The 27,427-nt window shown below is 50.5% G+C and overlaps 3 protein-coding genes across 4 annotated transcripts in view; 1 reads left to right on the forward strand and 2 right to left on the reverse strand.

Annotated features, from left to right (window-relative positions):
- Nucleotides 1-1,444: 1,444 nt before the first annotated feature.
- Nucleotides 1,445-6,071, reverse strand: C25H1orf109 (chromosome 25 C1orf109 homolog). 2 transcript variants are annotated; one of them, XM_053964692.1, is made up of 4 exons: nucleotides 5,809-6,071; nucleotides 5,560-5,742; nucleotides 5,338-5,459; nucleotides 1,445-4,994 (listed from the first exon to the last, which is right to left on the reverse strand). In XM_053964692.1, the coding sequence occupies exons 1-4, from the start codon at nucleotides 6,069-6,071 to the stop codon at nucleotides 4,927-4,929; spliced, it is 636 nt and encodes a 211-aa protein (XP_053820667.1). In that variant the 3' UTR covers nucleotides 1,445-4,926. The 2 variants fall into 2 exon arrangements, with proteins under 2 accessions (XP_053820667.1, XP_053820666.1); XM_053964691.1 differs by having other exon boundaries at nucleotides 5,338-5,462.
- Nucleotides 6,072-6,137: 66 nt separating this feature from the next.
- On the forward strand, nucleotides 6,138-10,274 carry CDCA8 (cell division cycle associated 8). Its single transcript, XM_053964690.1, has 10 exons — nucleotides 6,138-6,314; nucleotides 6,405-6,533; nucleotides 6,778-6,818; nucleotides 7,305-7,380; nucleotides 7,710-7,840; nucleotides 8,116-8,189; nucleotides 8,494-8,592; nucleotides 8,760-8,886; nucleotides 9,649-9,735; nucleotides 10,058-10,274. Exons 1-10 carry the CDS (start codon nucleotides 6,233-6,235, stop codon nucleotides 10,112-10,114), a joined length of 903 nt encoding a protein of 300 aa, XP_053820665.1. The 5' UTR covers nucleotides 6,138-6,232; the 3' UTR covers nucleotides 10,115-10,274.
- Nucleotides 10,275-20,280: 10,006 nt separating this feature from the next.
- Nucleotides 20,281-27,427, reverse strand: part of EPHA10 (EPH receptor A10) — a 28,648-nt gene continuing 21,501 nt past the window's right edge. Inside the window, exons 11-17 of the mRNA XM_053964529.1 lie at nucleotides 26,002-26,187; nucleotides 24,875-24,936; nucleotides 24,584-24,787; nucleotides 23,915-24,064; nucleotides 23,550-23,743; nucleotides 23,301-23,465; nucleotides 20,281-22,976 (exon numbers count right to left, since the gene is read on the reverse strand). Of these exons, the coding sequence (XP_053820504.1) occupies nucleotides 22,862-22,976; nucleotides 23,301-23,465; nucleotides 23,550-23,743; nucleotides 23,915-24,064; nucleotides 24,584-24,787; nucleotides 24,875-24,936; nucleotides 26,002-26,187 (1,076 nt within the window). The 3' untranslated portion in view covers nucleotides 20,281-22,861. The remainder of the gene's footprint in view (nucleotides 22,977-23,300; nucleotides 23,466-23,549; nucleotides 23,744-23,914; nucleotides 24,065-24,583; nucleotides 24,788-24,874; nucleotides 24,937-26,001; nucleotides 26,188-27,427) is intronic.

A 27,427-nucleotide genomic window follows, 5' to 3' on the forward strand; every position in this document is an offset into this window, starting at 1 on the left:
TTCTTTAACTCCATCTGCTCTCTGTTCTAGGTCAGCCTTCACAAGGCATTAGTTTCACTGAACAGCCCAAAGCTTCTTTCCAACAGCCAAAACCTGCTGCAAGCCTCACTGCACACGGAGTGCAGGGGAAGGATGAAAAGCCACTGGACACACGTGAGAAGCCACAAGATGTGACTTCCAGGCAAGCCAGAGCTTGTGCTGGAGAGGCAGAGTGGCTCAGGTGTTGCTTCAATCCTACATGCAGTGTCATTTGGCTCTGGGGTGACAGACAGCCACTGTCCCCAGCCTTTAGCATGGCCTGAGGCTGCAGCAGCTGCACACTGCCAACAGCCAGGACTGGACACAGCTCACCTGGCAGCATGAGCAGCAGGAGCCACTGACCATGTGCCCTGCCCAGACATCTCCCCAAAGGGAGTCAAATCCCTCTGGAAGGAGCAGTCATCTCCCCAAAAGCAAAGTTAAGCAGGAAACTAGATGAGAGGATGGGCAGAACCACTTACTTTCTACTGTTGGTCCCAGTCAGAGGAACACTGGCAGATCTCCTAATTTCTCCAAGCTGGGAAAGTCCAAGCCAACAACCTGACACTTGGCTGGGTATAAATGTAGCATGGAGTGTTTTCAAGACTCCATAGACAGCCCTGGAGCTGTCAGCTATGGAAAATAAACTTCTGTGCTCTTTATGGATATCTGTTGTGCTCTAATTCAGGGGTGGAAGGCTGCAGTGATACCTAAAACGTTCCACTGCAAAGCAGAAGCAGCTCTTGGAAAGCCATGATCAGTATGAATTTTCAAATACTAGGAAACATGTTTGCTCAGTCAGAGAATGAATGAAGAACTTGAGCAAAACTGCTAAACATAGAAGTTCCCAGACACCTGGAAAGAATTAGGAAGATGCTTGGGACAGGGAGCTTAGGCAAGTTCAGGAGACACCTACTGCAGATCTGTGTCCACAGGAGGAGAGAGGAGGAGGGAAAGGGTTGGGGGGAAAAGCAGGAAGGGAGGATTGAAATCAAACCTCTGCAGGACAGGCAATGCAAGCAGGCTCTGTCCACATGCAGTACAGGCAGCCCTAGAGGGTCTGTGGGGGGCAGGAGATTGCCTGTTCTTGCAAGGGCAGACAAAGGCTGTGTGCTGGGCATGTCCCACGTGGGAAAGCTCATCATTGCTGCAGGCCAGATGTGTCCTCACTCACTGCACACCCGTCACATCAGCAGAATCTGCCCCTCCTTGGAGCTCAACAGGGCAAAAGCGGTGACAAAGTCACAGGCACTAGAGAAACACTGAGGCAAGACTGGGGAACAGCAAAAAAGCCAGCTAACAGGTAGTGGAGAATGCTTGCTGTATTTCAGAGCAAATAAGCACTCAGGCAGCCCCTCAGCAAAGTCACAAAGGAGTTCAGGCCAAGATAAAAGTCTCAAAGAATAAGCTCAAAAACCATAGGGACTTGTGAAACACATACTTGGTTTATTAAATTAATCACAAAGCTTTTTATCACATATTTCTGCCTCCGAGGCGCTTTACACTCCAGGTGCCAAATCCGCTGTGTTTTCCATAACTGTGGAGTCTTGAAATACACTTGGTTTTGAAATCTGTTTCAAATCCATGAGCTTATGCTGAAGCAAAGCTTTTGGGTTTGTTTTGGAAGTCTGGTGTTACCAAGAGCAGGTCCCCATTTCTAAGCAGAACCGCAAAGGCCCTGCTGCACCAGAAGCCAGTGCTCACCCCTAAGGGAGGAAACTAAACAACCACACACCAGTCAGGTGCTCCTTATAAATGTGGGCATTTGAATTTAGTAACTGAATTTAGTTTGTGCTTTTCCTGTAAACGAAGAATAACTATTTTCCAATGGAGTTAGCAGGAGTTAAAGCTGAAATTCAAAGTGTGAGCTTTGTGTTTCCTGACAATTTTCCTTTAACAAGGTAGCTCCAGCTGCTAACTGCATTTTATTGCATTCCTCAAAGACAGATCTCCGTGCAAGAATACTTTAAGAACTCTCCTCCAAAAATAAAGGTACTTGGATTTATTTTTATGTTGACATATCTTTTACCTGTTGGTCTCAGAGCCCTTAGTGCTGCCTTACCCATAGCCTCACTAAGACACGGCACAGGCTGGAGCCCCTTGATGCCATGTTGAATGTTTGCCTTTTCTATATATTTTATAAATCTTTTATGTATTCTCAGTGCTCTTAGAATACATACTTGTAATTCCTTAAGTCTGATAACTTAATATAGTCCTGATATTCTGCTAAGCCAGAAAACCAAACACCCTAAAGGCCTTGTAGATGAAAGATGGAAAGCCCTATGCTATCTTGAAAAACCAAGGTCCCATCTAAAATACATCCTATAAACTGAGATTAAGCCCATCCAAGAGGGAATACTTTAAGATGAAAAAATGTCACACTGTTATTCAAGCATCTCATTGAAGGATATTTATTAGATATACTAATTTGCAAAATCTATAAAATTGTATACATAATCTCTTGGGTGTACATTTCAGCACACCCCACTTTGATGAAGTGTTGCACCATAAGGATTCTTATTAAATACCAAGATAAACCCCTTTATCCCTTAACTGTGTCTGGCTCTTAATTTTAGGACCAAGGAAAAGGCATCACCCTGACCCCACACTTAGCTCCCCAGGCAGCTGGAGCAGCAGCTGCTCCTCTCACTCACCTCCCTCCTGCCCCAGTACTCAGGAAGGTGCTGAAATCTGGCACCCAGAGACCTCCCTGTGCGGTGAGCAGAGGTCTGACTCAGCCCTACAGCTGGCAAGCAAGGAGGAGCAGGAGTGGCCTTTCCACCTGCCTGCTGACACGTGTGACACTGAAAGGCTGAATGCCCACCCTGGCTCCTGATGCCAGGGCAAATGCCAGCTGAAGGGAGGGCTGCACACACGAGGAACTGTGTCCTCCTTAGCAATGGGGTCTCTGGCAGCCATCCTGACAGAAGATGCAGATCTGCAATGGAACAAGCCCACAGCTGATCCCAATTAGAGAGCTCTGATGCAGAGACTCACTCACACTCTGCAGAACGCTGCAGACAAATGCAACTGATGACACAGCCCATCAGTCAGGAACAGCACAGAGCAATTAATCACACCAAAACTCCAATGAGCACCTCCTTCACCCCATTTCAGTCAGGCAGAGTCAGGGCATGGCCACTTTCAATGCAGAAAGCTCCCTCAGCATTTTAGCAGGGCTGTTGTTAGCACAAAGACAGACGAAACAACTGGGAGAAGCAGAAGGGCCATCACTGAACTGTGCTGAACATCTTCCAGAATTTAAACCCATTTGTTCATTGGGCAGCTGTCCTGAAGAGAGGCTGACAGAAGAGGGGTGTTTAAGGGTTGTACAGCATGCACACATGCAAAGACAATTCTGCATCCAAGCTCACCATGACCTACTGGTTTGCGAGGATGACACCCCTGACTGACCCTGAGCCATCAGCCATGCTCCAAACCCTGTGTAAGCAGCACAAGGCTGTACAGCCACGTGAGCCCCCACCAGGCCACCGAGCCCTGCCAGGAGCAGAACCCACCTGGGCAGGACACCCAGCGCCAGGAGCGGGTTTTCCTTGCAGCTGGTTTTCTTTGCAGTTACAACTGCATGTGAAGAACTGCAGCTAGAACTCGTGATCCCCATCCCTGATGGGAGCACTGGCAGCCCTAGCCCTGAGCCAGCACTCTCCCACTCCTGGCACCCCCCAGCATTCTGATCTGCTCCCCTACAGTGTTCACAGGTCACGCAGTGCCCTCAGGTGGTCACAGGGATGTCCCGGGTTGGGGACACAGAAATGTGAGCATAAACACACCCACAAAGTGTCCCGTGCAATTCCTTATTGGCTCTCTGAGAAGCCCCAGCTCCTTACTGTGGCAGTCACATTCTTCTCTCTCTCAGGACTTTTTCATAGAGGAGCACAGACAGAGGAAACAATTTCTATTTCTGCTCCTTGTTTTTCCCATGTGGAATGTGTTTGGAGAATTGTTTACCTGAGGTGATTGCTTGGTTGGATTCTGGTGAGGATTGTTTGAGCCTGATGGCCAATCCAATCCACCTGTGGCTGGACTCTCGCGAGAGGGTTGCAAGTTCTTGGTAGTTAGAAATAGTAGGTATGTAGTTTTAGTATCTCCTTTAAATAGTATATTAATGTATTATAGTAGAGTTATAATAAAGAAATCATTCAGCCTTCTGAACTGGAGTCAGACATCAGCATTTCTTCCCACCAGGTTCACCTGCATTTACAGTACCTTACCAAATACATAGCAGAGAGACAAACACCCCACTGCTTCCTGGGAACGTTCAGAGGATCAGTGCCATGGCCAACAAAAAGTGTCCCTGTGGTTACCTGACAGTGATTTCAGTGGTAACTGAGCAGTACCGTTGAAAAGTGCCCATGTCAGAACTCGGCATCATGCACCTCCATAATTGGATTTTCAAGCCAGATTTGCTTCCTTCCTCCTCCATGCCCAGGTAGGATGAATGCAAACACACTGCTCAAAGACATGAGGTGACCACTGTTTCTAAACCTTAATCTGACACATGTTCTTTATTTGTAAGGACAGAGCCCAAATATCTTCCATGGCACTAGCCTGAAGGACTCTATTACACACACACATCTGCAGCACTCATGTAGGTAAGTATCAACATTTTTACCATGACACAAGACATGCATGTCAGAATAGGGAAAGGACAAGTTCCACAGCTGGAGGTGACTCCCTTCTATCCTCACAGCTTTAAAGCTCAGCCTCTTCTTCAGAGACCATGGCCATTTCCACTTGAAAATGGTACAGTTCAAGCATTTCGTGCTGAGGGCAAGACTCAACTCATTCAGCTTCCAAAAAGCCAGGAGAGTTCCCTCAACTCCTCATTCCCTTTGCAGCATCACAGAACATGCCAGAAGCTGGTTAGTGCCAGTCCCTGCTGCCCTGTCAGGAGCCAGGTGACCAGCTCACCTCGTGATGGTTCTCCATGAACAGTGAGACCTTCAGAAGTGTATCTGAGACAGAGAGAAAACAACAACCCTGTCAGCTGAATGTGCATTACCTGTATTCTGTATTCTCAAAAACTTGTTCCTAAAGGCAATAAAAAAAAGTGTGGGTAAAACTGACTGAGCAGTGAGCCCTTGCCACACTGTGAGGGAGGATGTTGTTTCCAGCTGTGCCCAGGTGTGATGGTGAGTACTTTCACCTGAAGCTGTCCAAGATCTCAGAGCAGGTCACAAAGATCAACTGAGCAGGGTCACTCACTGCTGCTGAGACCAGTAGAGCCAAGCCTGTCCTCAGGGGACATCAGCACGGAGCCCTGGGAAACAACCCTCGGCTCTCTGTACACAAAACTACCTTGAACGACGTTGTCGTCTTTGTAACGCTCCAAAATCCTCTCCCAGGACTGCGGAAGGGCTTCCACGTCCGCCAGGCTGTCCAAGCTGAGCCGTTGCAGGAGCAGTTTGCTCTCCAAGTACCTTCTCGCCTGGTAAGGACAACAAGGACAAAATAGCCCCCCCCCCCCCCCAGCGCTGCCCTGACACCCCCAGCGCTGCCCAAAGACCCCCAGCAGGATACAGGTGCCGGTAGTAGCGTTCCACGTCCTGCAGCCCCTCAAACACGTCGGCCAGCGAGGGGCAGCGCGGACCACGCCGCAGAACCGGGGCCAGCCCCAGCTCGGCCGGGCCCCGTTCTTCCAAGAGCCGCAGCGCAGCGCTGCTGGCGGCCCCCACGGCGTCCCGCACGGCCCGGAGCTCCTCCCTGCCGGCACAGCGGGGTCAGCCGGGCCCTCGGCCCCTGCCCGCCCGGCCCCGGCAGCCTCCTCACCGCCGCTCGCCGAGCTGCTCCAGCAGCGCCTCGGCCGCGCCGCGCTGCTTCTGCCACAGCCGCGCCCGCAGATCCGGGAAGGCGCCGAGCGGCGTGGCGTCCCACGGCAGCCGCTGCAACGCCCGCATCTGCGCCGCCAGCGTGGCTAGCGCGGCCATCAGCGGGGCCGCGGCTGCCAGAGCCGCCCGCGCCGCTGCCTCGGCCCGCGCCGCCGCCTCCAGCCAGGCCCGGAGCGCGGCCACGGGCGCCGCCATCGCCGCCATCGTTACCGTCACCGGGCGGCGCCGCTCCCTGCCGTCATCGGAACGCGCCGCGCCACCATTGGCGAGCCGGGCGGCGGTTGGGTTTGAAGGGGCTGCCCTCAGTCAGCCCGCCCTGGAACACAGCCCGGCCCGGGGAGAGCCCGCCGGAGAGAGAGCCCGCAATGGCCCCCGCCAGGAAAAAGGGCAGCTCCACTACCCGCCGCCGGAAAATGGAGGCGTTCCTCCAAGACTTCGACAGAGAAGGTAGGACAGGGAGAAGGAGGGATCGTGAAGGGAGCGGGAAGGAGAGAGGCCCCAGCCCGCGGGTAAGGCTAACGCTGTGTCTTCCCGCAGTGGAGCGGCGGCTGAAGCGGATCGAGGCGGACGGGGAGCGGATGGTGCAAGAAGTGGAGCACATGTGTGATATGGCCATCCTGCGGCTGCCGCCGGAGATCCGCGAGATGAACTGGCTGGAGTTCTTCGGTGTGGGGCCGGGGTGCTGGGCTGAGGGACCCCTTCCCGCTCAGATAATAAACCCCGGCGGGTGTAAGGGAGGAGCTGGAATCCCTAGGGAAGGATCCCACGGGCTGCCCGTGGGTGCTGCTTCTGTCCTCTAGGGCTGGAAACTGGTTTGTGCTGGGGTTTTCACCCCCATAGTGACAGCCCTGCTGTGCTGTGTGAGCTGTCCCGGACATGTCCTGATGTATCTGATACGTTTTCTTTCTAGCTCTAGCAATAAGCGAAAACACGCCGGAGGACGTGGCTAAGGTAGGTTTCCAGAACAAACATAAAGCTCTCTAGAGCCATCCTACTCTGCTCCTCACACCAGAATAGAGCGCTGGAGCATTACAAGAGAAACAGTTGCATCAATATTTTCACAAATGTTTCTTTAAAATTTAACAATAAGAGAGGTCCGTTTTATCAGAGGTGGGGTTTAAGTGGTCCTGCTGCTCCCTATTGATCTTTCCTTAGCTGCTAGAGAGCACTCCCAAATCCCTGAGAGCACATGCACTTTGCAGTAAAGGACTGCATTTCCAAGCTGGTTGAGCAGCAGGGTGTAGGAAAGGCACACCTGCAGCTGCCAGCCAGCACTGAGTCCTGAGGGAGTGCAGAGATGCATGAAAGTCCCAGTTTGAGCACAATATGGAGCTCATCTGGCTGTAAAATTATTGGGGGTTTGCCCTACAACTTGGACTTACACAAACATTGGGCTGCCAACAATCCCAATGGTGCCACAAGTGTTTTTAATTTTAGGCGGACAGGGAAATAACAAAAATCCGCAGGCTAAGCACAGAAGTCATCGATCCCCTGCTGGATGTTGCAGAAAAAGGTGAGTTTAAGCATTGTGGCATGATTGGTGAGGTGGAAGCAGGTTGTGGTTACTTAATGCGAATAATAATTCAGTTCTTGCTCACATCCCTCAGTATGTTTAAACCAGGAAAATAATCCTACTTTTATTCCTAGTACCTGCAATACATCTAATTAATTTCATTAAAACATTCAAAATAATCCAAAGTGTGCTCTGGCAGTGATTAGGATTGCACTGGAATTTGGATATCTGAAGCAAATTGTTGCCAAAAATGCTTGTAGCTGTTTGCCTTCTCTGCTAAATAATAATTTAAAGTTATTATTTACTTAGATAACACTTTCTCTTTCTAGTGAGTAAAATCAAAAGGGGTGTTGAAGCTGATGAGGAAGCAGAGCCGACATCACTTCCTCTGCAAAAGAGATCCCGACTTGCCAGCCAGTGTCCTTCAGAAGCTGAGAATGGGGATGCAAGGACTGCCAAGGTGAATAGCTGTTCTCTGGGGTGACATTATTCTCAGGATAGGTGTTCCTGACTGAGCTGATGACTAGGGCTGTCCAGGATACTCTGAGGGAGACTACACACAGCTATTACTTCCCAGAGAGTTCTAGCAATGGGGGAGGGTCCCAAAGGCTTGAATGGTGTTTGTTCTGGGCTCTTGTGCCATGGAAAGGGACTGAGCATTTTGTGTGGGAGCCTCTGTGTGGACTCAACTGTCCCATGAAAGGAAAGTGTCTGATCTAGTGATGTATGCTTCAGGTGAAGGCATCCACCAAAAAGCTACCCACGGCCAGAAGACCTCCCTCAGCGACAGTGAAGGGCATGGGCAAGAGGTAATGGGGATGTCTCTGTCTCATCTCTAGAAATGGAGAGTGAGAGTGCAGATATAAATATCTCTCTTTGGTGGGATGGGCTTTGGCTCATTAGTGGTGGAGGGGAGATTTGTGCCATGCCATAGGGCAAAATTGATGTGAATGAAAGATGGACAGCTGCCTCTCCTGTGAGAACAAGCTGTCCCCAGTCTTGGGGGTCACTGGTTAGTAATAACCCCTGGGTTTAGTGGTGGTCACCTTCTTCAAGTGCCTGTACACTTGTAAAAGGTCATGTTATGCACAGATGTTTATTTCCCTTTAACAGATCAAGCAAAAACAGCTTCATCACTCCAGCTACCAGCAGAATGGTTGATACCTGTGCTCGGGGAGGCACCTCCATGGTTACACCCAGATTTGATCCCAGGTTTGTTAACAGAGACAATAAACACATTTCCCTTCTATCTCTGATCCAATCTGCTTCATGCCATCTGTTTACAACACAACCTTTAGTGGTTCTTTGAACCTGAAATGAAAGACTTGGACTAGAAGTGCTGTGAGCAAATGCCACTCAGTCCTCTCTTGTCGTTTCAGGGTGTTCAAGACGCCGGGTCTGCGCACGCCTGCCGTCAATGAGCGGGTTTACACCTTCTCTGCCAAGGGCAGCCCTCTGGCCGACCCTGAGGACGTCATCCTCACTGTGCCCCTCGGCGGGGGAGAGGTAACTCCTGCTCCCTCACCTGCTCAGGCAGGGCTGGAGGAATGCACAGGCACCTCTTGGTGCACCACCAACTTCGGTTCATCCACTCTTTAGCTGTGCCACTGCAGTTTATCTAAGGGGCTGGTTGAGCTTAAAACAAACCTCAAGAGACTCCTGGCCAAGGGCAGCCCCCTTGCTGACCCCGAGGACATCATTCTCACCAGGCACCTGGCAGGGGAGAAATAACTCCTGCCCCCTCACCTGCTCAGGCAGGGCTGGGGGGATGCACAGCCACCTCTTGGTACATCACCACTTCAGTTCATCCACTCTTTAGCTGTGCCACTGCACTTTGTCGAGGGGTTGATTGAGCTTAAAACAAACCTCAAGAGACTCTTAGCCAGAAATGGGACCTGCTCAAGCTGGTTGAAACAGAACAGGAGGATGTTTCACTGTGCATTCACTTTAAAACACTTAAAGCAGCTGTAGTGCCAGTGTAGTGGGTTTGACATTGGCCAACCGCCAGCGCACCCACAAAAAAAAATCATCCACTCACTGGTTTTATCCCCCCTCACCACAAATCAAGCTATTTAAAACCACCACAGCCAGTATTGCATTAATGCACTGCAGGAAAGGTGTGAGATGAGTTTCTGTTCCAGCTGAATGTAGTTCTCTGCCGGTCTATGCTTAGATCTTAATCTCTTTTATTTTACTTAACTTTTTTACTGTCTCCAGCTGCTGTAGCTGGTCAGACAGAAAACCTGAGATTTGAGTTTGTTTCCACAGAGCATACGTTTGACAGAAAAGGATTTGACCAAGAAGAATTTTCTTCAGCTGAACCCCAAGGCCCAAGGGCTCATGCAGAAGCTGTCAGTAAGTCTGGGTGGTTTTGTGAGCCATAGCTGTAAGGCAGTGCTGTCCCTCTGTCACCAGTCAGGGGACTGCTGAGCTGCAGTAGAAACTCTTTATTTCCCCCTGGCCCCTTGTCTTGAATTTTGGCTGATGTCAGAGGTGAAGAAGCAGCATGGAGGAGGGAAGGGAGAAGCAGGAGCTTTACATCACATCTGGCTCAATACACAGTGGGGAAAAGAGCTGCTGTCACTGTTCTGAAAACCAAAGTTATGCTTTAGGCTGAAGCTGCAGGTGGTTGTGGGCTGTACCCGTGTCTTTGAGTACTGATTGATTTCTCTTTCAGGTTTGTCTCACACAGGCTTGCAACGAGGCAAAAATTCCCCTAGATGGAAGTCAGTGAGCAAGACGTCCCTCTGTAGTTCTTATTTTAATTTGTATCTTCCTTTTATTGATGTACAGAATGGAAGCTAAAAACTAGTTATTTTACCTATGATATGTAACGGGATCAAAATAAATTGACCTTTGGAGAGAAAAAACATTCCTTATTTTTTTTATTTCCTTTAAGGTTGAAACCATGAGACTGTTCTCTTGGGCTTGCAGATTAGCAAGTGGGCAGAAAGCCTGATGATTGCCATGTTAAGAGCCATGTTCAGAGTAAAGAACTCTGCCTCTCTAACTTGGTCTACAGTTTTCTTTTTCTAGAAATAAACCTGTTTCTTTGTAAGCTGGTGCACTGTCCTTTCCAAAGATGCCTCTTTGTCCTTGATTTAAGCTTCTTTATGGGGCTATAAACAAGGATGTTGAGACTTTGAAACCTTTTCTATATTTGAAAAGTTCAACTTTTGGCAAAACCAGGCCTGCAGCATAGTTAAAAGGGAGACAAACTGTAATCAGAGCTCTTTGGTGCAGGGTGTGGCATGGGAGAAAGCTTATAGAACAGCATTTATACATGAATTTCCTTTGGAGAGCAAGCACTTTATTGTATGGAAGACCTCATGTATATACAATGGATTTGGAAAGCTCTCTTTGAGAAGTTTTAGCAGATTCTTCTGATGGAAGGGATGATGGTTTGGAACAAATTAGAGATCTCCAGGCAAAATTTTCATGCAGGAGTTCTTGATTTGAAGGTGCAGAACAGTACATGCAGCTCTCCTCTGACCTGTATAATTCCACCAAAAATCCATGTTTCCTGGGTCAGCTTGAAAGCATAAGGAGGGAAAATACTCCTTAGCATCACTGAATTCATGAGACTTCTCCCTTTTCTAAATCAGTGACTGGGGAGCTGTACAAAGGTGAAATTAAATGCATCTCTGGAAGGTGCATCCACACCTCCCAGGTGTATGTCAAGGCTTCCTTGAGTCTGGGTGGCAGGATGGGTCCTGGCTTTCACAGCCTCACAGTTGAAGGTTTGAGCCTCTCAGGAGGCCAAAAGCACTGTATCCAATTTATTCACAGATGGGAGCTTGCTAAAGACTGGATTTCTCTCTCAGCTGAGCTGCACCTCCAATCCACGTTGGCTGTGAATTTCGTTTGCAGCGTGATAATAGGGAAATTGTTGTGGCTGGGCCTGGCTGTGGAACTGGGGAGGGGGCACTGCTAGGCTGTCACCAGAGCTGCAGAAAGCAGAAATATCCTCTTAAAATCCAGTGGGAGGAAGCAGAGCCTACAGGGTGCAGCTTCAGAGTGATTTCTGCCTTGTCTCCGGTGAGAATAGGGAATAAATTGTCTATCTCCGAAAATTACTGCCCACAAGCCACCGAGCTTTACACTCCCCTCAGCCCAGAAGCATAATTACACTGAAAAGCAGGATTAGACAGAATTGTTAATTTTAGCTTTGCACACAGACACCAAAACCCCAGACACCCCCTTATCTCTCCAGGGGAAGAGTCTGCAGCTGTAGTTCCTGTCAGGGCTCCTGTGCTCTGCTGCTGCGCCGGTGTCTGTGGCTGCTCTGTCAGGGTCACACAGCCACCAGCCCAGAGCAGCTTTCCAGGGAAAGACCAATAGTTACAGGTCAATCATCCCTATAAAGTACAAACCCTGCTGATGGTGCAGAGTTCAGGGCTGTGCTGAGCAGGGCAGCCCACAGGCTTTATACACAATTTGGACTTAATTCCTTTGCTCTGGGGGTAGTAGCTGGAAATGTCAATAAGGTCTCAGCTGCTGTTGCTGAGTCCTGAGTAGGACTGGGACCTGATTACAGTGCCAAACTGAACACAGTGCCCTGGGAGAAAGCTCTGCATCTGATGCGGTCAGATGTTCTTGTGCATTTCACTCTTTCCCAAAATAAAGAGTTTGTGATTTTTCTTCCCACTTATCCCTGAAATAGTCTGAGAGCCTCGAGGCAGGAGGGAAGGGTCAGTGCCCGATGGCAGCTTGCAGATCCGTGTCTCTCCCTGTCCACCCTGCAGCAGAGCTAGGGCTGTGGTAGGAGATGAGTAGGAGCAGGGCTCTGCTTCAGCTGGAAAGCTGATCTCCCACAGAGGGTGACCTTGTGGCCTGTGAGCCCAGGAAGCTGGATCCTGATGGCACTTGATTGATGGCATCTGAGGAGCCTTTCTCTCCAGCGTCAGCAGCTGCCTCTGCTGACTGCAAATGAGGGCACAGGAAGCTGGGCAGCAATGGATGCCAAATGGAAGGTGCAACTGGAAATGCACCTGTGTGGAGTGTGGGCAGGGGAGGCCTGGCCAGGGCAGCACTGAGCCAACAGCTCTGGCCCACTCAGACACTCCTGCTTTGTCTTTCTGTTCCTTCATTAGTGCTCAGGAAGGGGACGGAATGCAGCTCCAGGGGAATCTGCTGGACAAAGAAACCCTGCCAAGAGCTGCCAGCACTGAGTTCTGTCTGGCCAAGCAGCCCCTGCAGAACAAAATGTGCCAGAGCAGGGCAGGGATCTGCAGCACGATGTCTGCACAGTCACAGCTCAAGAGCATGTGGAAGCACAGTGGGGAGCAGAGCACTCAGAGACCACGTCACAGCTGCCAGGCCTCAGGGAATCCTGAATTTCTGTGCCTTTCTGTGCCCTTCTGTGCCTTGGTTTGCCTTGGCACAATGGGAGCCTCCAGGCTGGTGCAGCTCATTCCCCAGGCCAGCACATTCAGCCCTTGGGCAGTGTGAGGGGAGGGTGGGAGAGCTGAGCACTGATCAGGGGCTGCAGCTCAGCCCTGAGCACTGCATTAGTTTGTGCATGAATGCCCAATTCCCTTGCACCTGAATCCCTAGCACCCAAACAGGGTCTGGGCAAGGGCCTGGCAGCAGTGTCAAGCAAAATGGGAATTTGCTGGAGAAGTTTTTCTAAAGGAGCTGCTGTCCTGGGGACCCTGACTGAGTTGGGGGCCCAGAGAGGCACCATTGGTGCTGTCCCCATGGCTCCCCTCTGGTCTCACCAGGGCTCAGGGTTGGGAGGATGTGCCAGCACAGCCCCAGCACATTGCCTCAGCCTTGCTGTGCCTGGTGAGCAAAGAGATCCTGGACTGAAAAGGGGTTTTTGTTTCTACTCTTCCACCTGCCACCTTCTGGAGGTCTCCAGGATGGGGGACAGTGAAGCATCCTTTACACCTGCCATGCCTAAACGGGGCCATTCTGTCCTGTCCCATGGCTCAAGGAGCTACAATGGCTTTGCAAGGTGGGACCAGAGCTGCCTACAGGGACCCAAGTGACAAATTGCCAGTGACATTGTTGAGGGGAGCACACACATGCAGTGATGGGGTTGTAATGAATTAAGTGCTGTTCAAATTGATGCAGGACTGCTGTAAGGAATATGTGTGTGTGTTGTGAGGAGTAGGACACAGGTGTGATGAATATTGTCCATCAGCTGTGATAGAAAGCCCATCATCCCAATACATATTTTCAAAAATGAATTTAAGGCTGAAAGAGATTATTAAAAATGAGGAGAGGAAATTGTCTGGGATATATTGAGAGTCCCTTGCTAGGTAAGATGAATTCCAGAAGTGAAAATACTGCCTGTGGGGTGAAAGGGATTGATGCTGATATTGTGGTGGCTCATGATAAGATAGGGCTGAGGCAATTCTCCTGCCAGGGGAGAGTGTCTGGGGAAGGAGAGCCCTTGCCTGGGACTGCTGTGCTAGGGACTGGTGTGCTGGGCTCCAGGAGGGATGCACAGTGCAGGGACTGTCCTGCAGCTGTCAGCCCTCCCCCAGACAGTGCAGCAGGTCTCTGTCCCCAGCCTGGGGTCTGGCTGGTCCCTTCCCACCTCGGTTTCCTTCCTGAGCCTGTGGGCACTTTGCAGCTGGGTGGTGGGGACACAAACTGGTGAGGGATCCTGGGATGCCAAGAGGAAGAACACTTCTGCAGAATGAGGTTTATGAGCAATCAAGCCTGGAGATGCTCAGGAGAGAAGCCCCCAGCACTGGTGCTGGGTGGGCTTAGGCTGTGCCCCTCTCCATTTCATTCCCTGGCACTAAGAGGAGTATCCCAAGAGCTGTGCCAGCTGGGTCTGAGGAGATAAGCACAGCAGCCTGCAACCTGCCTTGCCCTGGACATCTGGAGAGCTGGGGCTTGATCTTGGCTGTTTCCTCACTCTTTCATTTATCTCTCTCTGCTGCTCTGGATGACAAGATCATTAGAAAGCCAGTTGCTGTTGCTGAGCTCTTCCTCCCAAGCTGTGTGTAAGCATGGACGATGCCCGAAAGACAAGAGGTTTAATTGTGTTCTGCCTGCAGCTACGGGATGTCAGCCAGGCAAATTTAAAGCCAGGCTGCGTGGGGGTGGGAGATGCACCTCCATTACTCACCAGCCTGGATGAGGTTTAGCTTTATTGTATCCTGAAATAGCCAGAGCCTGGGAGGTGCCGATTGAAGCCATTTGAAAACATGACAACATCCTTGGGACAAGAGGTGTCTAATCTAATGAAGCCAGAAGGCATTAGATAAGAACTGTGCAAAGCCAGGAAAACACAATTAAAGGATGAGGACTTCTGTCGACCTGGAGGAACACTGGAACAGAGATATTGGTACAAGTCTAATGAAAATAAATGATCTGTTTGAAACATTCCTCAAGTCAGTGACAGAGCCCCAGCTGGGCTCAGCCTTGAAGGGTCCCACCAGCCATGGGCTGGTGCCTTTGTGGGGTTCCCTGAGCAGGGCTGGTGGCACCTGCCTGTGCTGCACTGGGGGCATGGCAGGGTTTTGTCTTTGCAGCAAAACTGCCCAGGAGCATGTCACCACCCCATGGCCTAGTGGTTGAATAAGGGAGCCACTGGGATTAGTGCCCATGCATGGCACATCAGGGCTTTCTCCAGACAAAGGCCCTTCCCGAGCCTGGCACTCCAATGCCTTTCTCACAGTTTGTTAACCAGGCAGGATCCCCTCCCTCCCTGCAGAGTTTTGTAAGATTTTTGTCTCTAAAGAACCCTTTAACCCATCAGGGTGGTGAGCTGCAGGGGCCAGTGCTCTGGCCGGGTGGACAGTCGTCCTGCCCAGAGCCCCTGTGTCACCACCGTGGTGTTGGGGAAGTGAAAGGGAAGGAAAGGCTCCTTTTCTTTCAGTGCCCTGAGTGCACTGTGCTTTGTGCTCTCTCCTCCCAGCTCTGCTGTATCAGAGCTGCATTTAGGATCTGGGTTTCATGCTGGACCTTGGAACAGAAACACCTCCCTTTAGACTCTTGCTATTAGAAACAGTGATTAAACACACCCACTCCTGTAAATCACTGGCAAGAGGAACTTGTCTCAAATCACGCTTCTTTGGCAAGAGTTTAAATTGACAGTGACAAACTTATTTCTGGAAGGAAGTTTTATTTTTGGGAGTTCGATTCATTGTGCCACTTCTCATTTTGATGCAGTGTGATGTGATACCTAACACATCCTTTTTCCCGTGAGGCAACGCAGGGATTTGTGCATTGCTGTGAGACAGTGTGTGCCTCCACCCGGCTCTCCTCAGGAGAGACAGCACTTCTAAACATGATTTTAACCAGCTCAGGGAAACTCATAATTTTTGAGCCTATTTTTCCCCGGGGGTGTACAGCATTCCTGATGTACATTCCATTACCCTGGGAGGCTGTATTTACAGTCACCAACAGCCATTTATCCACCACAAAATTGATATCACCCAGGAACACCTAAATCTCACAAAAAGCTTCTTTATTGCCTTCTTAATCCTTTTACCTCCTAGTGTTAAATAGAATTCACTTGAAGATATTTAACAGCATAAACCCCCAGGGCTGAGTGCCATCTCTAGGGCTGCTTGAAGGGACAGCCCCACCACCTCTGTGCTCAGGACTCCTGTGGTCCAGGAGTCCCTGGCCCTGCAGCCACAGGGTTTTATGAGTCAGACAGGCCTGGCAGCACTGGCTGCTGCCCCACTGCTGCTGCTGCCTTGTGAAGGCTGCCCTAGAACAGAGACTAGATGGAGTTAAAGAATAAAGCAGAGATTTATTAAAAGGCCTCCATGGATCCACCTTGGGCAGCACAAGAGCCCAGCCAGGGCTACACCCAGGATGAACCAAAATGGTCACAAAATGGACACCTGGTCACAAGGTCTCTCACTTTTATCAGTTCTGGTCCATTTGCATATTGGAGTTAATAGCCCATGAAGTCCCATTCTTCTTGTTTTTCTCTCTTCAGCCCATGTTGTTTCTGCTTTTGGGCCTGAGATTTGGATCATTTGTCCTTGGTCCCCAGCTAGAGAAGGAATTGTTTTGTCTCCCTGCTTTGTGAAGAGAGATCACCATCCCCTAATATGAAGCTCAGAAGTGCGCACTAAAGCAACACAGAATGTAAAAAACACAAAAGCTAAAACCTGAGCCATCACAGCCCCATCACACCTGGCTGCATTAAGCTTCCAGGAAACGAAGACACAGCATTCCCCTGGGAACATGTCAGCAGGAACAGGCTTCATTATATAGAAGGGATTTGCAAGAAAAACTTGAATTGCCCAGTTCTAATGCTTCCCCAGGGTGCCTCTGGAACAGATGATTGAGGGCTCCCACAGGGATGTGATGCTGCTGCTTTAGTTCAGCCCCATTACGGAATTTAAATACTGTGGGAGTTAATGGAAATGTTCATGGCTGCACATGCAGCAGTGAGCTGGGCTCCCAGCATGCAGGGCAGAGCAAGGGTAGCTCCCCACATGCTGCAGGTGCCAGGGATTTGCCACAGCACCCGAGGAAGTGCCCAGCAGCAGAGCAGGCAGGGGGATGACCCTGGCTCTGCACCACGGAGCTGGCACTGCCACCCTGACAGCTGTGCAGCACCAGCAGAAGTGAATGCTTTTCAGAGAGTTCTAGGAACAGTGGCACAATGCTCCTCCTGGCACAGCTGACTCGTCAAAGTCTGGTCTGTCAATAAACCAGAGCTCATTAAAATGACTTTTTAATTACTGACATCCTCTCAGTCAGACATCATCCTTAAAAAACAGGGTGTGGGAGTAGGTGCCTGGGGAGAACACCTTGTGTAAATGCTCTTCATTGTTACAGAAACTCCAGAAACCTCTGAGCAGCCTCATGTCTCTCCTCCTTCCCTTTGCTCCTGCTATTGGGGCTCTGGAGATGGCAGTAAAAAGGAAGCTCTAGCTCCCTGAGCAGTGGCCATGCCCATGCTGTGATAGTGGCTCTGGGGCACACCTGGACCTGCTGACAGAGCACAGCTCCTCTGCTTTTGTCTGTGCTCCTTCAGGTGTGGCAGCTGCCCAGGAGCAGTCGCTGCACCGAGCAATAACAGCTGTTCTTTGTCTGATGCTGAAGGTGCTTGTCAGCCTCAGGAAGATAAAAAGGCTGAAGATATTTTTAATTGTGTAATTAAATGGCTCCTGTGCCTTCCAGGCAGCTCTTGCTGCTGTGCAGATGGCCCCGCTCTACGTGGCAAGCCACAAGTGCAGAGGCAGCTGAGGTCACCCCTGGTGGGGTGGGTGGGTGCTGCTGGCTGTCACCCAGCCCTGTGCCACTGTCACCCAGCACTGCTCCAGGGTCATCCAGCTGTGCCTCCACTGGGCCACAAATCCCCACATCTGTCCCACCGTGGGCACCCCTTGGCCAGGCAGTACAGGTGCACCCACCTGGTCCTGGCTGAGGTGGGTGGTGCACAGTCCTGGGGACAGCCCCGTGTGGCACTGGGAGCCCGTCCTTGGTGGGGCAGGAGGAGCTGCAGGGGTCTGGCCGTGTCCCAGCCTGTGCAGGGCTCTGCAGGCACACGGAGACTGTGGGAGGTGAACAGAAGGAGAAAAGCAGCGACACTTGAACTGACAGATCGTTGATTACCGTGACTAATGGCACTTGCTCTTTCTGATAATTAGCAATTATTCATATTCAAACCTTGCTCTTCCTCCAGACCCAGGTTTTTTTAACATCCCCAGGGCACTGACCTCCTCTCGCCTTGTCCTTCCTGTGCGGGCAGGGTGGGGACAGGTGGCAGCAAGGCCGGGCTCACCTGAGCCCAGCACTCTGCTCTCGGGCTCGCCATGGCAGCACAGACGGGTCTGGCAGCCTCTCTGCACTGAGAGTCCACAGGAGGAAGGGGGAAGGTGATGGATTTCATGTCTGGGGCTGCTGTGTGGCAGTGAGGGGCAAGAGGAACAGCCCTGGCTCCTTCCTTGCACTCCTCAAAACCCAGACCCGCTGGTGATGCCAGCTGGGTGCTGTGGCAGCTGCTTTCACCAGCACCATGCAATGAAGGTTTTGTTTTAAAAATCCCCCGCATGATCAGCACCTGCCAAGTGCTGAGCCCGTCCCTGACAGCAGTGCTGCACGCTGGGTTCCCTGTCTGAGCCATATGGACCCCCCTTTCACCAAAGCCCCTTTGGGGTTGAGCGGGGTGCAGGGCTGGAGCAGAGTGTGCAGGGCTGGCACAGCCAGGACAGGAGGTATCCCACAGCTTCCAGAAGAGACAGTGCCAGGAAGGCCACAGAAGAGAGACAAACCCATCCCCATGTCTCCCAAGGAGGCCTTAGGTTTTATCTTTTATATTTTTCAGATTCTGCACTGCTTTAGTGTGTGGGTCTGAGCTTCATATTAAGAGATAGTAAGCTTTCTTCACAGAGTAGCTAAACAAAACAATTCCTTCTCTAATTGGGGACCAAGGACAAACAATCCAAATCTCAGGCCCAAGAGCAGAAACAATGTGGGCTGAAGAGAGAAAAACAAGTAGAATGGGACTTCATGGGCTAAAGCTGTAATTGGACAATTAACTCCAATATGCAAATGGACCAGAACTGATAAAAGTGAGAGACCTTGTGACCAGGTGTCCATTTTGTGACCATTTTGGTTCATCCTGGGTGTAGCCCTGGCTGGGCTCTTGTGCTGCCCAAGGTGGATCCATGGAGGCCTTTTAATAAATCCCTGCTTTAACTCCATCTAGTCTCTGTTCTAGGCCAGCCTTCTCAAGGCATCAGCACAACTGCCCACAACTGGGCAAAATCTGTCCCTGGTTGGCTGTGACTGGGATTCCACTGTTCATCACCCTGCTGCAGAGCTCTTATTATTTCTTTACAGAGCCAGTATAGCCCCAGCCAGGCTCCATGAAGGCTGCCTGCATAAACTGACCATCAGAAGGCCATTCTAAGCACCTTTCCCAGCAGCAGTCACTGCTGTCACCACACCAACAGAGCTCCTGTGCCTGTTCCTGGGCCCTGAACAGCCCAGGAAAAAGAGATGTGAACGGCTGAGAGTCACATCCAACCATTTCTAAATATCATTGTTTGTGCTGAGTTTGCATTTCATGTGCTGGCCATACACGGCTTTCATTCACTCAATAAAACAATTAATTACGTGCCTTGAGTGCAGGAACTCTGCAGCATTTCCCCTCTGCTCAGCAACATTCCCACACTCACACATGCTGTGTCAGACTGGCCACGGCACTGACAGCTCCACACTGACAGCATGTCCAAGGTTGTCTGGTCCCAGGGGTGGTGGGAGGGTTCCTATTGTAAATGCAGGTGAACTCAGTGGGAAGAAATGATGATGTCTGACTCCAGTTCAGAAGGCTGAATGATTTTATTATAACTATATTATAATACATTAATATACTATTTAAAGGAGATACTGAAACTACAAACCTACTATTTCTAACTACCATATCTAACTCACAGCTCGTGACCCTCCTCTTGAGAGTCCAGCCACAGGTGGATTGGATTGGCCACCAGGCTCAAACAATCCTCACCAGAATCCAACCAAGCAATCACCCCAGGTAAACAATTCTCCAAACATGTTCTACATGGGAAAAACAAGGAGCAGAAATAGAAATTGTTTTCTCTTTCTTCTCTCTGTGCTCCTCTATGAAAAATCCTGAGAGAGAGAAGAATGTGCCTGCCACAGGTTCCCAGCTGCCTGAACAACACCTGGCCCACAGGCCAGGCCATGCACCTTTCTGACCACACAACATGCACCAGCAAAGCAAAGCAGTTGCTTTTTCCTCCCCACAAAGCATCAGTAGCAAGAAACCACCCCTCCAGCCCCTCTACAGATGTCAGCCCACCTTAGTACAGATGTCATTTAACAAAACAAGGCATTACTTCAGACTTTGATGGTACTAAAACTGTCCCTTACTAACCACATGCCACCTTTGATAAAGTGGCATTTTCCCCAGAACATTGAAATGACCCACACAGACAAACCAGGGCAGGATTACTGGTTGGTTTTACTCAGGTATTTAGATAGCTCTTTATTGCCAGCTTCAACCATGGTTCAATAAATACAAAAAATTTTTAAACGTCAATAGATTTTTATTAGCATTTATAATAACTATTATTATTATCATTATTAATAAATATTCCAAACCAACTGAGATTCCCTGGAGATGTCTGACTATAGTTCAAACATGAGATGCACTCAGAGTCTCTTATAATATAATATTACATTTATCTCTAGCTTATAAAAATATATATTGACTTCTCAAGTGTGTATTTACAGTACTTAAGATGTGGCTAATGAATATAAAAGCATCTGGAGATGAACCACCTTGATTCCCATTTGGTTTCTCGTGAGGGGAGTGTTGCAGATGCTGCTCCCACAGGACTGGGGCTCTCCCAGCCCGTGGAGAAGGCAAGAGCCTCATGATATGCCAGAGGCTGGATGGAAATAGATCAGGGTCATTTTGAGGCATTTCCCTTGCAGCTCCAAAACAGCATTGCTGATTAATTTCATTATACTACTTCCCCAAGGAGAGAAGCTGAGAGGATACAAGTTAATTTTAATATCATAACAACAATCTATAGCTTAATCTACAAATCTTGTTATCTCGTGTTGGTGAGGAGCTCAATTAAAGGTGTTTATTCTTGCAAAAACCTGGGCTAGGAGGCAGCTTCCATGGGGGGCTTTCTTTTCCTTCCTTGTAGGAGAGACCAGGAAAGCTGATGACTCCTGTTTCTGCTGAGTTAGAGCCCATCCCAGAGCTCAGCTCCTGTGGGACCCCTCCACACAGCCACGGCTACTTCCCACAGGAGCCACCAGCCCTGACCAGACACCGGCCACTGCAGCCCAGGGAAACAGCCATGACCACAGATAACTGTGCTGAGGTTTATCCCTTTGCAGCTGAGCAACATCCAGAGGGACAAAAAAGCAGATTCCAGGGGCCACACGTGGCACCCAGAGCCGGCCCCTTCTCACATTCCATGTTCTGGAGACAGGGTCTGTTCTGGGGGACTCGAGGGAACACGTTGCTGCCTGCTCATGGCCAAGTTTGTTTTCCAAACTGAGGCACACTGCCACCTCGCCACCAAGCCCTAGATGTCTCCAGACCTCCTTGAGAGCAGGTGAACCAGCCTGGAGCCAGCTCCTCCAGGAGCAACTTCCCAGCATAGCTCCTGCACCCCAACAGAGCAGGGACAGGGGTCAGAAGAGCCAGAATCAAGCTAGTTCAACCTCCTGCCTAGAGACCTGTAATCTACTTTCTCTAGAGATAAAATGTAAACACAAAGAGCACACAAATTGCACTTGATCCTTGGCATCAGGCATTTCACTAAATGCAGGGCTCGGCTCACTGCTATTCCTCTTCAGGCTGGGAAACAGTGGCATGGCAAGTGACCAACCCGACTGGAACAGACTTGGAGAAATTATTTCTGTTAAAAACACTAACCAAGAGACACTGGGGAGGGAGCATGGTTTGAACTGCAGAGGAGGCAGGAAGGAGAAATCTTGTTTTCCCTAGAGAACAACAAACTCCCCAGAGCGTATGCAGCACTCGCCTGGGCAGAGTGGTCACCATGCCAGCCCCAAGGGGCCCTTCACACAATCCTCATTCTCATCCTCATCCTCTTGGAGCAGGCTAACAGGAGGGTCTGACTGGAGCAGATTTCCAGCCAGACTCTGAGCATCTCCCACAGCCTTCACCCCCTATGTAAATCTTTGCCTTTCAGCATTAATAATTCACTTGAAACATTTACAGATCACCATAGAGCCTTACAAAACTCCATACAGAGCTGCAAATTCCCATTTAATTAACTAACTTCAAGGAAAGTTGTATTACTAAGATGCTATTTATGTCTTCTCAGGGATCAGGCTGCAGCTCTGGGAGCTGCTAGTACGCCAGGCAGGCAGCACCATGCTCACAAAACAAATTTTGGGTGTGCCCTGGATTGCATGGATGCAGCCAGCACCATTTCCTCTGTGCTTTACTGGAGAATATTTGGTTTTGTTCACCAACTGAGGTGTCAAAACTCAGTGAAGTAGCTCATGGAGCAGAAGGGATGCAACTGGGAAAGAGTTTCCTTCAGCACAGATGGGGAAAGTCACCTTCCAGGAGTTGGGCACTGGGTGAGAGCTGCTCTCTAAATTTAAAAGCAATAAAAACTCCTTGTGGGGTTGCTGAGATCTGTCAGGTTGTATAAAAGTCCCCATGGATTCACCAGCAGGATACCAGATACAGAAGTGTTGGTTCTGGATCAAGACAGTGCAAAAAGTTCCATCCCACCCTGTGAACTCAACTACCACATGAAATGGCATCAACATAGTTTGACTCATCTTACAAAACAGTGCTGGGGAGAGCCACGTCCACCCAGGCACGCCGCACCATCCCAGGAATCCTGGGCTGCCCCGGTACAGAGGACAGAAGCCCTGCTCTCTTGCCACGTGTTTGGCAGCACGCAGCGGTTTCCACAGCCCACCTGAGACCTCAGGTTCCAGAGGTTGGGCTGATTGGGGCCAGCAGGCCACTCCTCCCCGGGAGCGTGGGCGGTGCTCCGCACCTCTGCGGGACACGGCTTCATACCTGCACGCCTCGGCCGTGCATCTGGATGACCTGGGCCCGGAGGCTCTGGATTCCACTCAGGATGGTCTTCTGGTGCTCTGCTAGCGTGATCCCCAGGCTGAGGATGTCCCTGCAACATGAGCCCCACATCAGCCAGGACACACCGGCCCTGACCACCACGTGACACCGACTGCTTCCAGTTCCAGACGTGCACAAGTGAGAAATCCCCAACCTTTTGTCCCAGCCAAAGCAGAACTGACACTGACCAGGCATCCCGGGCTAACGGGAGCCTGCAGCACACCAGGCGTGGGACAGCTCTGAGCCCACCACCCTGTGCTACAGCACCACAGGCTACCAGTAAATCACACTGGATGTGGCTCTGCTCTCTGGCAAGGGCAGGAAACGTTGCTCTCACTGCACCCACAACACAAGAGAGAGAGAACGGGTCACTTACTGGGCTGTCATCCTAGCCACCGACTCCAGGTAGCAGTAGCCCGCAGCAGTGAAGTTGTCCTTGTATCTGCCCATTTCTATAGCTTCCAGCCACTCACCCACAGAGCTGAACGATGGGAAAGCCGAGAAGGTTCTCTTGGAGAGGGGGATGGATGTGCCATGGGACCTGCCAAGAGAGAGGCTGGTGAAGAGGGAGTGGGGCACAGCAGGGCAGAGGGGGGATGGGCAGGTGTGGCAAGAGGGTGCACACCTGGGGCACACAGAGCTGGGGCACTCTGGGGGCTCCAGGCTCTGCACCAACTTGCTCAAGGCGTTGTGGATCTGCGAGAACTTGGGCCGCTGGCTGCGGTCCTTCTGCCAGCAGTTGAGCATCAGCTGGTGGAGGGGTGGCTGGCAGTTGGCCGGGGCGGGCAGGCGGAACCCATCCTCCACAGCCTTCATCACCTGCAGGACATGAGGGGCTGGGGTCAGGTGCTGACATGCAAACCAGAGACAAACCCTGGGGCAAACCCTGGGGCAAGCCTCCCTCCTCACACCACTCCTTCATGAAGTGGCACAGCCACTCCTTCAGCAATGGCCGCACCATCGTGCTTCGTGCAGCTGCAGGGCACTCACATCCTGGTGGGACATGTCCCAGTAGGGTCTCTCGCCGTAGGACATGACTTCCCACATGACGATCCCGAAGCTCCACACGTCGCTGGCAGGACTGAAGTGGTGATACTGGACGGCCTCAGGGGCTGACCACAGCACCAGACTCTTCCCACGCTGCACAGGCAGAAGGGCAGGAATGATTTACTTGTTCAGAAGGGTGTGGCCAGTGCTGGCAGTTCCTGGGTAGCCATTCACCGTACATCGTGCCCTGCCTGGCATCACAGGGTGGACACCGAGCAAACCCGTGTGCCATGAGCACATTTAGTACTAAGAGAAAACTTTTTCCTCAATTTGTTTAAAATGTCACTGCAACTGAATGCTACAGTGTAAGTCCTGAAATATTAATGGGAGAGGAGAATGTCCTCAGGAAGAGCTGATGGCATTTTGTACACTAATATTGAAGGGAAACCACCTCACAGTTGTACAAACACAAGTCCATCTGCCCTGATTTGTGCAGCGGGGTTGTGGCTGGAGCAGGCATGGTGCCAGGCCCTGCTATGCCAGTCCCTGACCAAACACATTGAATTTCTACCTGAGAAAGAAGTCCAAGGTGCAGAGTCCCTGTTCATACTTGAAGAAGGAAATGGGAGCCTAGGAAAAGTGTTGACAACAGAATGTGGAAATGCAGCTCACCATGGTGGAGAAGATGGTTTCCATCTTGTCTTCCTGTGGCCGTCTGAACCCCGTGATCTTGCATGCTAGGCTGCTGCTCACAAGGACCTTGTGGGCAGCAAGGCTTTTGTGTATGTAGCCCATCTCTGCCAAGTACGCCATGCCAGAGGCGATGCCCTGCAGCATGCAGATGAGCTGCGTGCCTGTGAACTGCCCCTCGTGTTTCTGTGAAAGCAGAAGAGGAGAAGCCAAAGGGCAGCCATGGGAACATGGCCAGGAGAGTCCAAGCTGGGCAGACACCCCAGTACTCACTCTGAGAAAGGAGTCCAACAGGCCATTCCCCATGTACTCCATCACTATCATCATGGTGCTCCCTGCACAGACAGACAAGCAGCTGTGTCAGTGTCAGTGCTGCCATCAATCAGAGTCTGCAGGGGTTACAAATCCAGGTGCCAACCCCTGCACTGTCTGGCTTTTGGGGGAGATAAGGATGTTATCTCAGCCAGGTTATAATGAGCACTAGGCCCAAGGCTTCCCTGTCATTCCCAGCTAGGAATGGATTCCAGGATCAGAAGCTCCTTTTATCAGGACTCTGAAGTACATCACAAAGGACAGCACAGCCCAGTGAAAGCAAAAGCAACCATCTCAGCCAGAATACTTCCTTTCCTAATAAAAAGCCTAGTTAGAATCAGCTCACATGCTCTGGTTTCTTTGGATTTAGACAAGTATCCATTAACTATCACATCCATAGCCTGGTTCTGCACACACTCTCATGGGAGAGAGTTGCAGCAGTCAGTTTCATCTGATTTACTGACAGAATCTTGCTTCAGTTGACTTTTGTTAAGAGCACACGTGCTTGGCTGCTAAGCGAGTCCCACTACCTGCATTTATTGATCTAGCTGGAAGCTTTTCATTAATCACCAGACTGCAAACCCACGTGGGAACAGCTGCTCTCCAGGTAGCCAACTGGACCTCTAGCACCAGGTTATTGTGAATGCAGGTGAACCCAGTGGGAAGAAATGATGATGTCTGACTCCAGTTCAGAAGGCTGAATAGTTTCTTTATTATAACTATACTATAATACATTAATATACTATTTAAAGGCTATACTAAAACTACATACCTACTTTTTCTAACTACTCACAACTCGTGACCCTCTCGCGAGAGTCCAGCCACAGGTGGATTGGATTTGCTATCAGGCTCAAACAATCCTCACCAGAATCCAACCAAGCAATCACCCCAGGTAAACAATTCTCCAAACACCTTCCACATGAGAAAAACAAGGAGCAGAAATAGAAATTGTTTTCTCTTTCTTCTCTCTGTGTTCCTCTATGAAAAAAACCTGAGAGAGAGAAGAATGTGCCTGCCACACCAGGTTACCTCTCCAATGCAGCAGTTTAAGCCCATTCCTGCATAGGAGCCTCGTGGGACCCACGTACCTCTGGTGATGACCCCCTCCAGGCGGATGACATTGGAGTGGTCAAACTGGCCCATGGTGCAGGCCTCGGCCAGGAAGGAGCGCTGCTGCTTCTCGGAGCAGCCTGCCCGCAGCGTCTGGATGGCCACGGGCAGCTCGCGCTTGCTGGGCAGCTTCAGGCACCCCCGGCACATCTCCCCAAACTCTCCTGCACAGCAGAGAAATGGGTTAAAGAGATCCATGGCAGGACTGCTGCCACTTGTGGTAGTCTGTTATTTTACACTTTGTTCCTCTGTAGTATGTTTTGATATTCTTTGTTATAAGTCTGTAATGGTTCAGTTTGTGTACCCCATTTGGCTTCCCTAATGGTTCAGTCCTGAGTTGTTTGCCACAGGTTTTCCCCACCAAAATGTATGTAAATCCACATGTCAATCCACCTGTATACCTCCCTTGTTCCCTTGTCTCACCCCTGTCTGTCAAACATAGCACACTCCTTTGCTTCTGGAGTGTTCCCTGTCTTTCATCCCTTCCTCGAAGCAGAATTGGATTGTAAGGTTTGCTCCCTCCCCATGCTAGCTTCTATTGGGGAGCCCTTACCCTGCACCCCTCCCCTAATGCCCTCCTGCTGGTCAAAGGTTGTGTCTTCCCCATGTTCCCCCACCCTTTCGGAGTTGCCCCTTCATGTTCAGATTTGTCACTTGCTCTGCCCCGACTTCAACATTAAATATTTGGAGATTCAGACAAGTGTCCTTCCCTTATTCCTCTTCCTCAGTTGCCTCATGCTCTGTGCCTCTGCTGCAGCAATCACCGCCACCCACGACAGTCTTGGCAGAGACTCGGGGGCCGTGGCTCGTGTGTCTGCCCTGCGGCCACCAGCCAGACAGTGAGCCGGCCAACCTCCATCCTGTGGCCGCCAAGAGCCAGGCGCAGCAGCTCACACCAGGCCATCCTGAGCACCGTGCCACTCCCCTGCTGACCCTCAGCCATCTCCAGAGCCTCTCAGCTGTTCTCTCCATGCTCTGCTTCAGTGCGTATTGTGTTTTAGCCCACGAGAGGAGGAGTGACCCCTGTCACCGAAGTCATGCTCTGGGCCTGGATGGTTCTGCCTCCTGGTCTGCTTCCTACAGAGCTGGACACAGCAGGGCTGTGAGGGAGGGTTCCTGCAATCCTTGAGGAAGAACATCCCCCTGCACAGCCAAGCGCTCCACAACAGGAGCTGTGGAATTCCCAACATAAAAAAAACAATATTGCCTTTACAGCAAAAAGCCTGTAGCTATGAGCAGCTTTATTGATTTGGAAATCAGGTTATTGTTGGGTCAGCAGTAAGACAAACACACTCCCAAATTCCTTAGATTTAAATGTCTTCCTTACTAATTTCTTTCTTGATTTTTCAAACACCAGTTTGGCTCATGAAAGGTACATGGGGCTCCTCTGAGCTGCTCCACACT

This window comes from Vidua chalybeata, chromosome 25 (assembly GCF_026979565.1).
Source record: "Vidua chalybeata isolate OUT-0048 chromosome 25, bVidCha1 merged haplotype, whole genome shotgun sequence".
In the NCBI taxonomy this organism is placed as follows: Eukaryota; Metazoa; Chordata; class Aves; order Passeriformes; family Viduidae; genus Vidua; species Vidua chalybeata.

What these genes read in the sequence shown, in the direction of transcription:
- C25H1orf109 (XM_053964691.1), bottom strand. Translation starts at nt 6,071, where the DNA reads ATGGCGGCGATGGCGGCGCCCGTGGCCGCGCTCCGGGCCTGGCTGGAG. An exon ending in GAGCAGCTCGGCGAGCGGCG is followed by an intron (nt 5,743 to 5,808) that starts GTGAGGAGGCTG and finishes CTGTGCCGGCAG; the next exon opens with GGAGGAGCTCCGGGCCGTGC. An exon ending in AGACGACAACGTCGTTCAAG is followed by an intron (nt 4,995 to 5,337) that starts GTAGTTTTGTGT and finishes TCTCTGTCTCAG; the next exon opens with ATACACTTCTGAAGGTCTCA.
- CDCA8 (XM_053964690.1), top strand. Translation starts at nt 6,233, where the DNA reads ATGGCCCCCGCCAGGAAAAAGGGCAGCTCCACTACCCGCCGCCGGAAA. An exon ending in CCAAGACTTCGACAGAGAAG is followed by an intron (nt 6,315 to 6,404) that starts GTAGGACAGGGA and finishes GTCTTCCCGCAG; the next exon opens with TGGAGCGGCGGCTGAAGCGG. An exon ending in GAACTGGCTGGAGTTCTTCG is followed by an intron (nt 6,534 to 6,777) that starts GTGTGGGGCCGG and finishes TTTTCTTTCTAG; the next exon opens with CTCTAGCAATAAGCGAAAAC.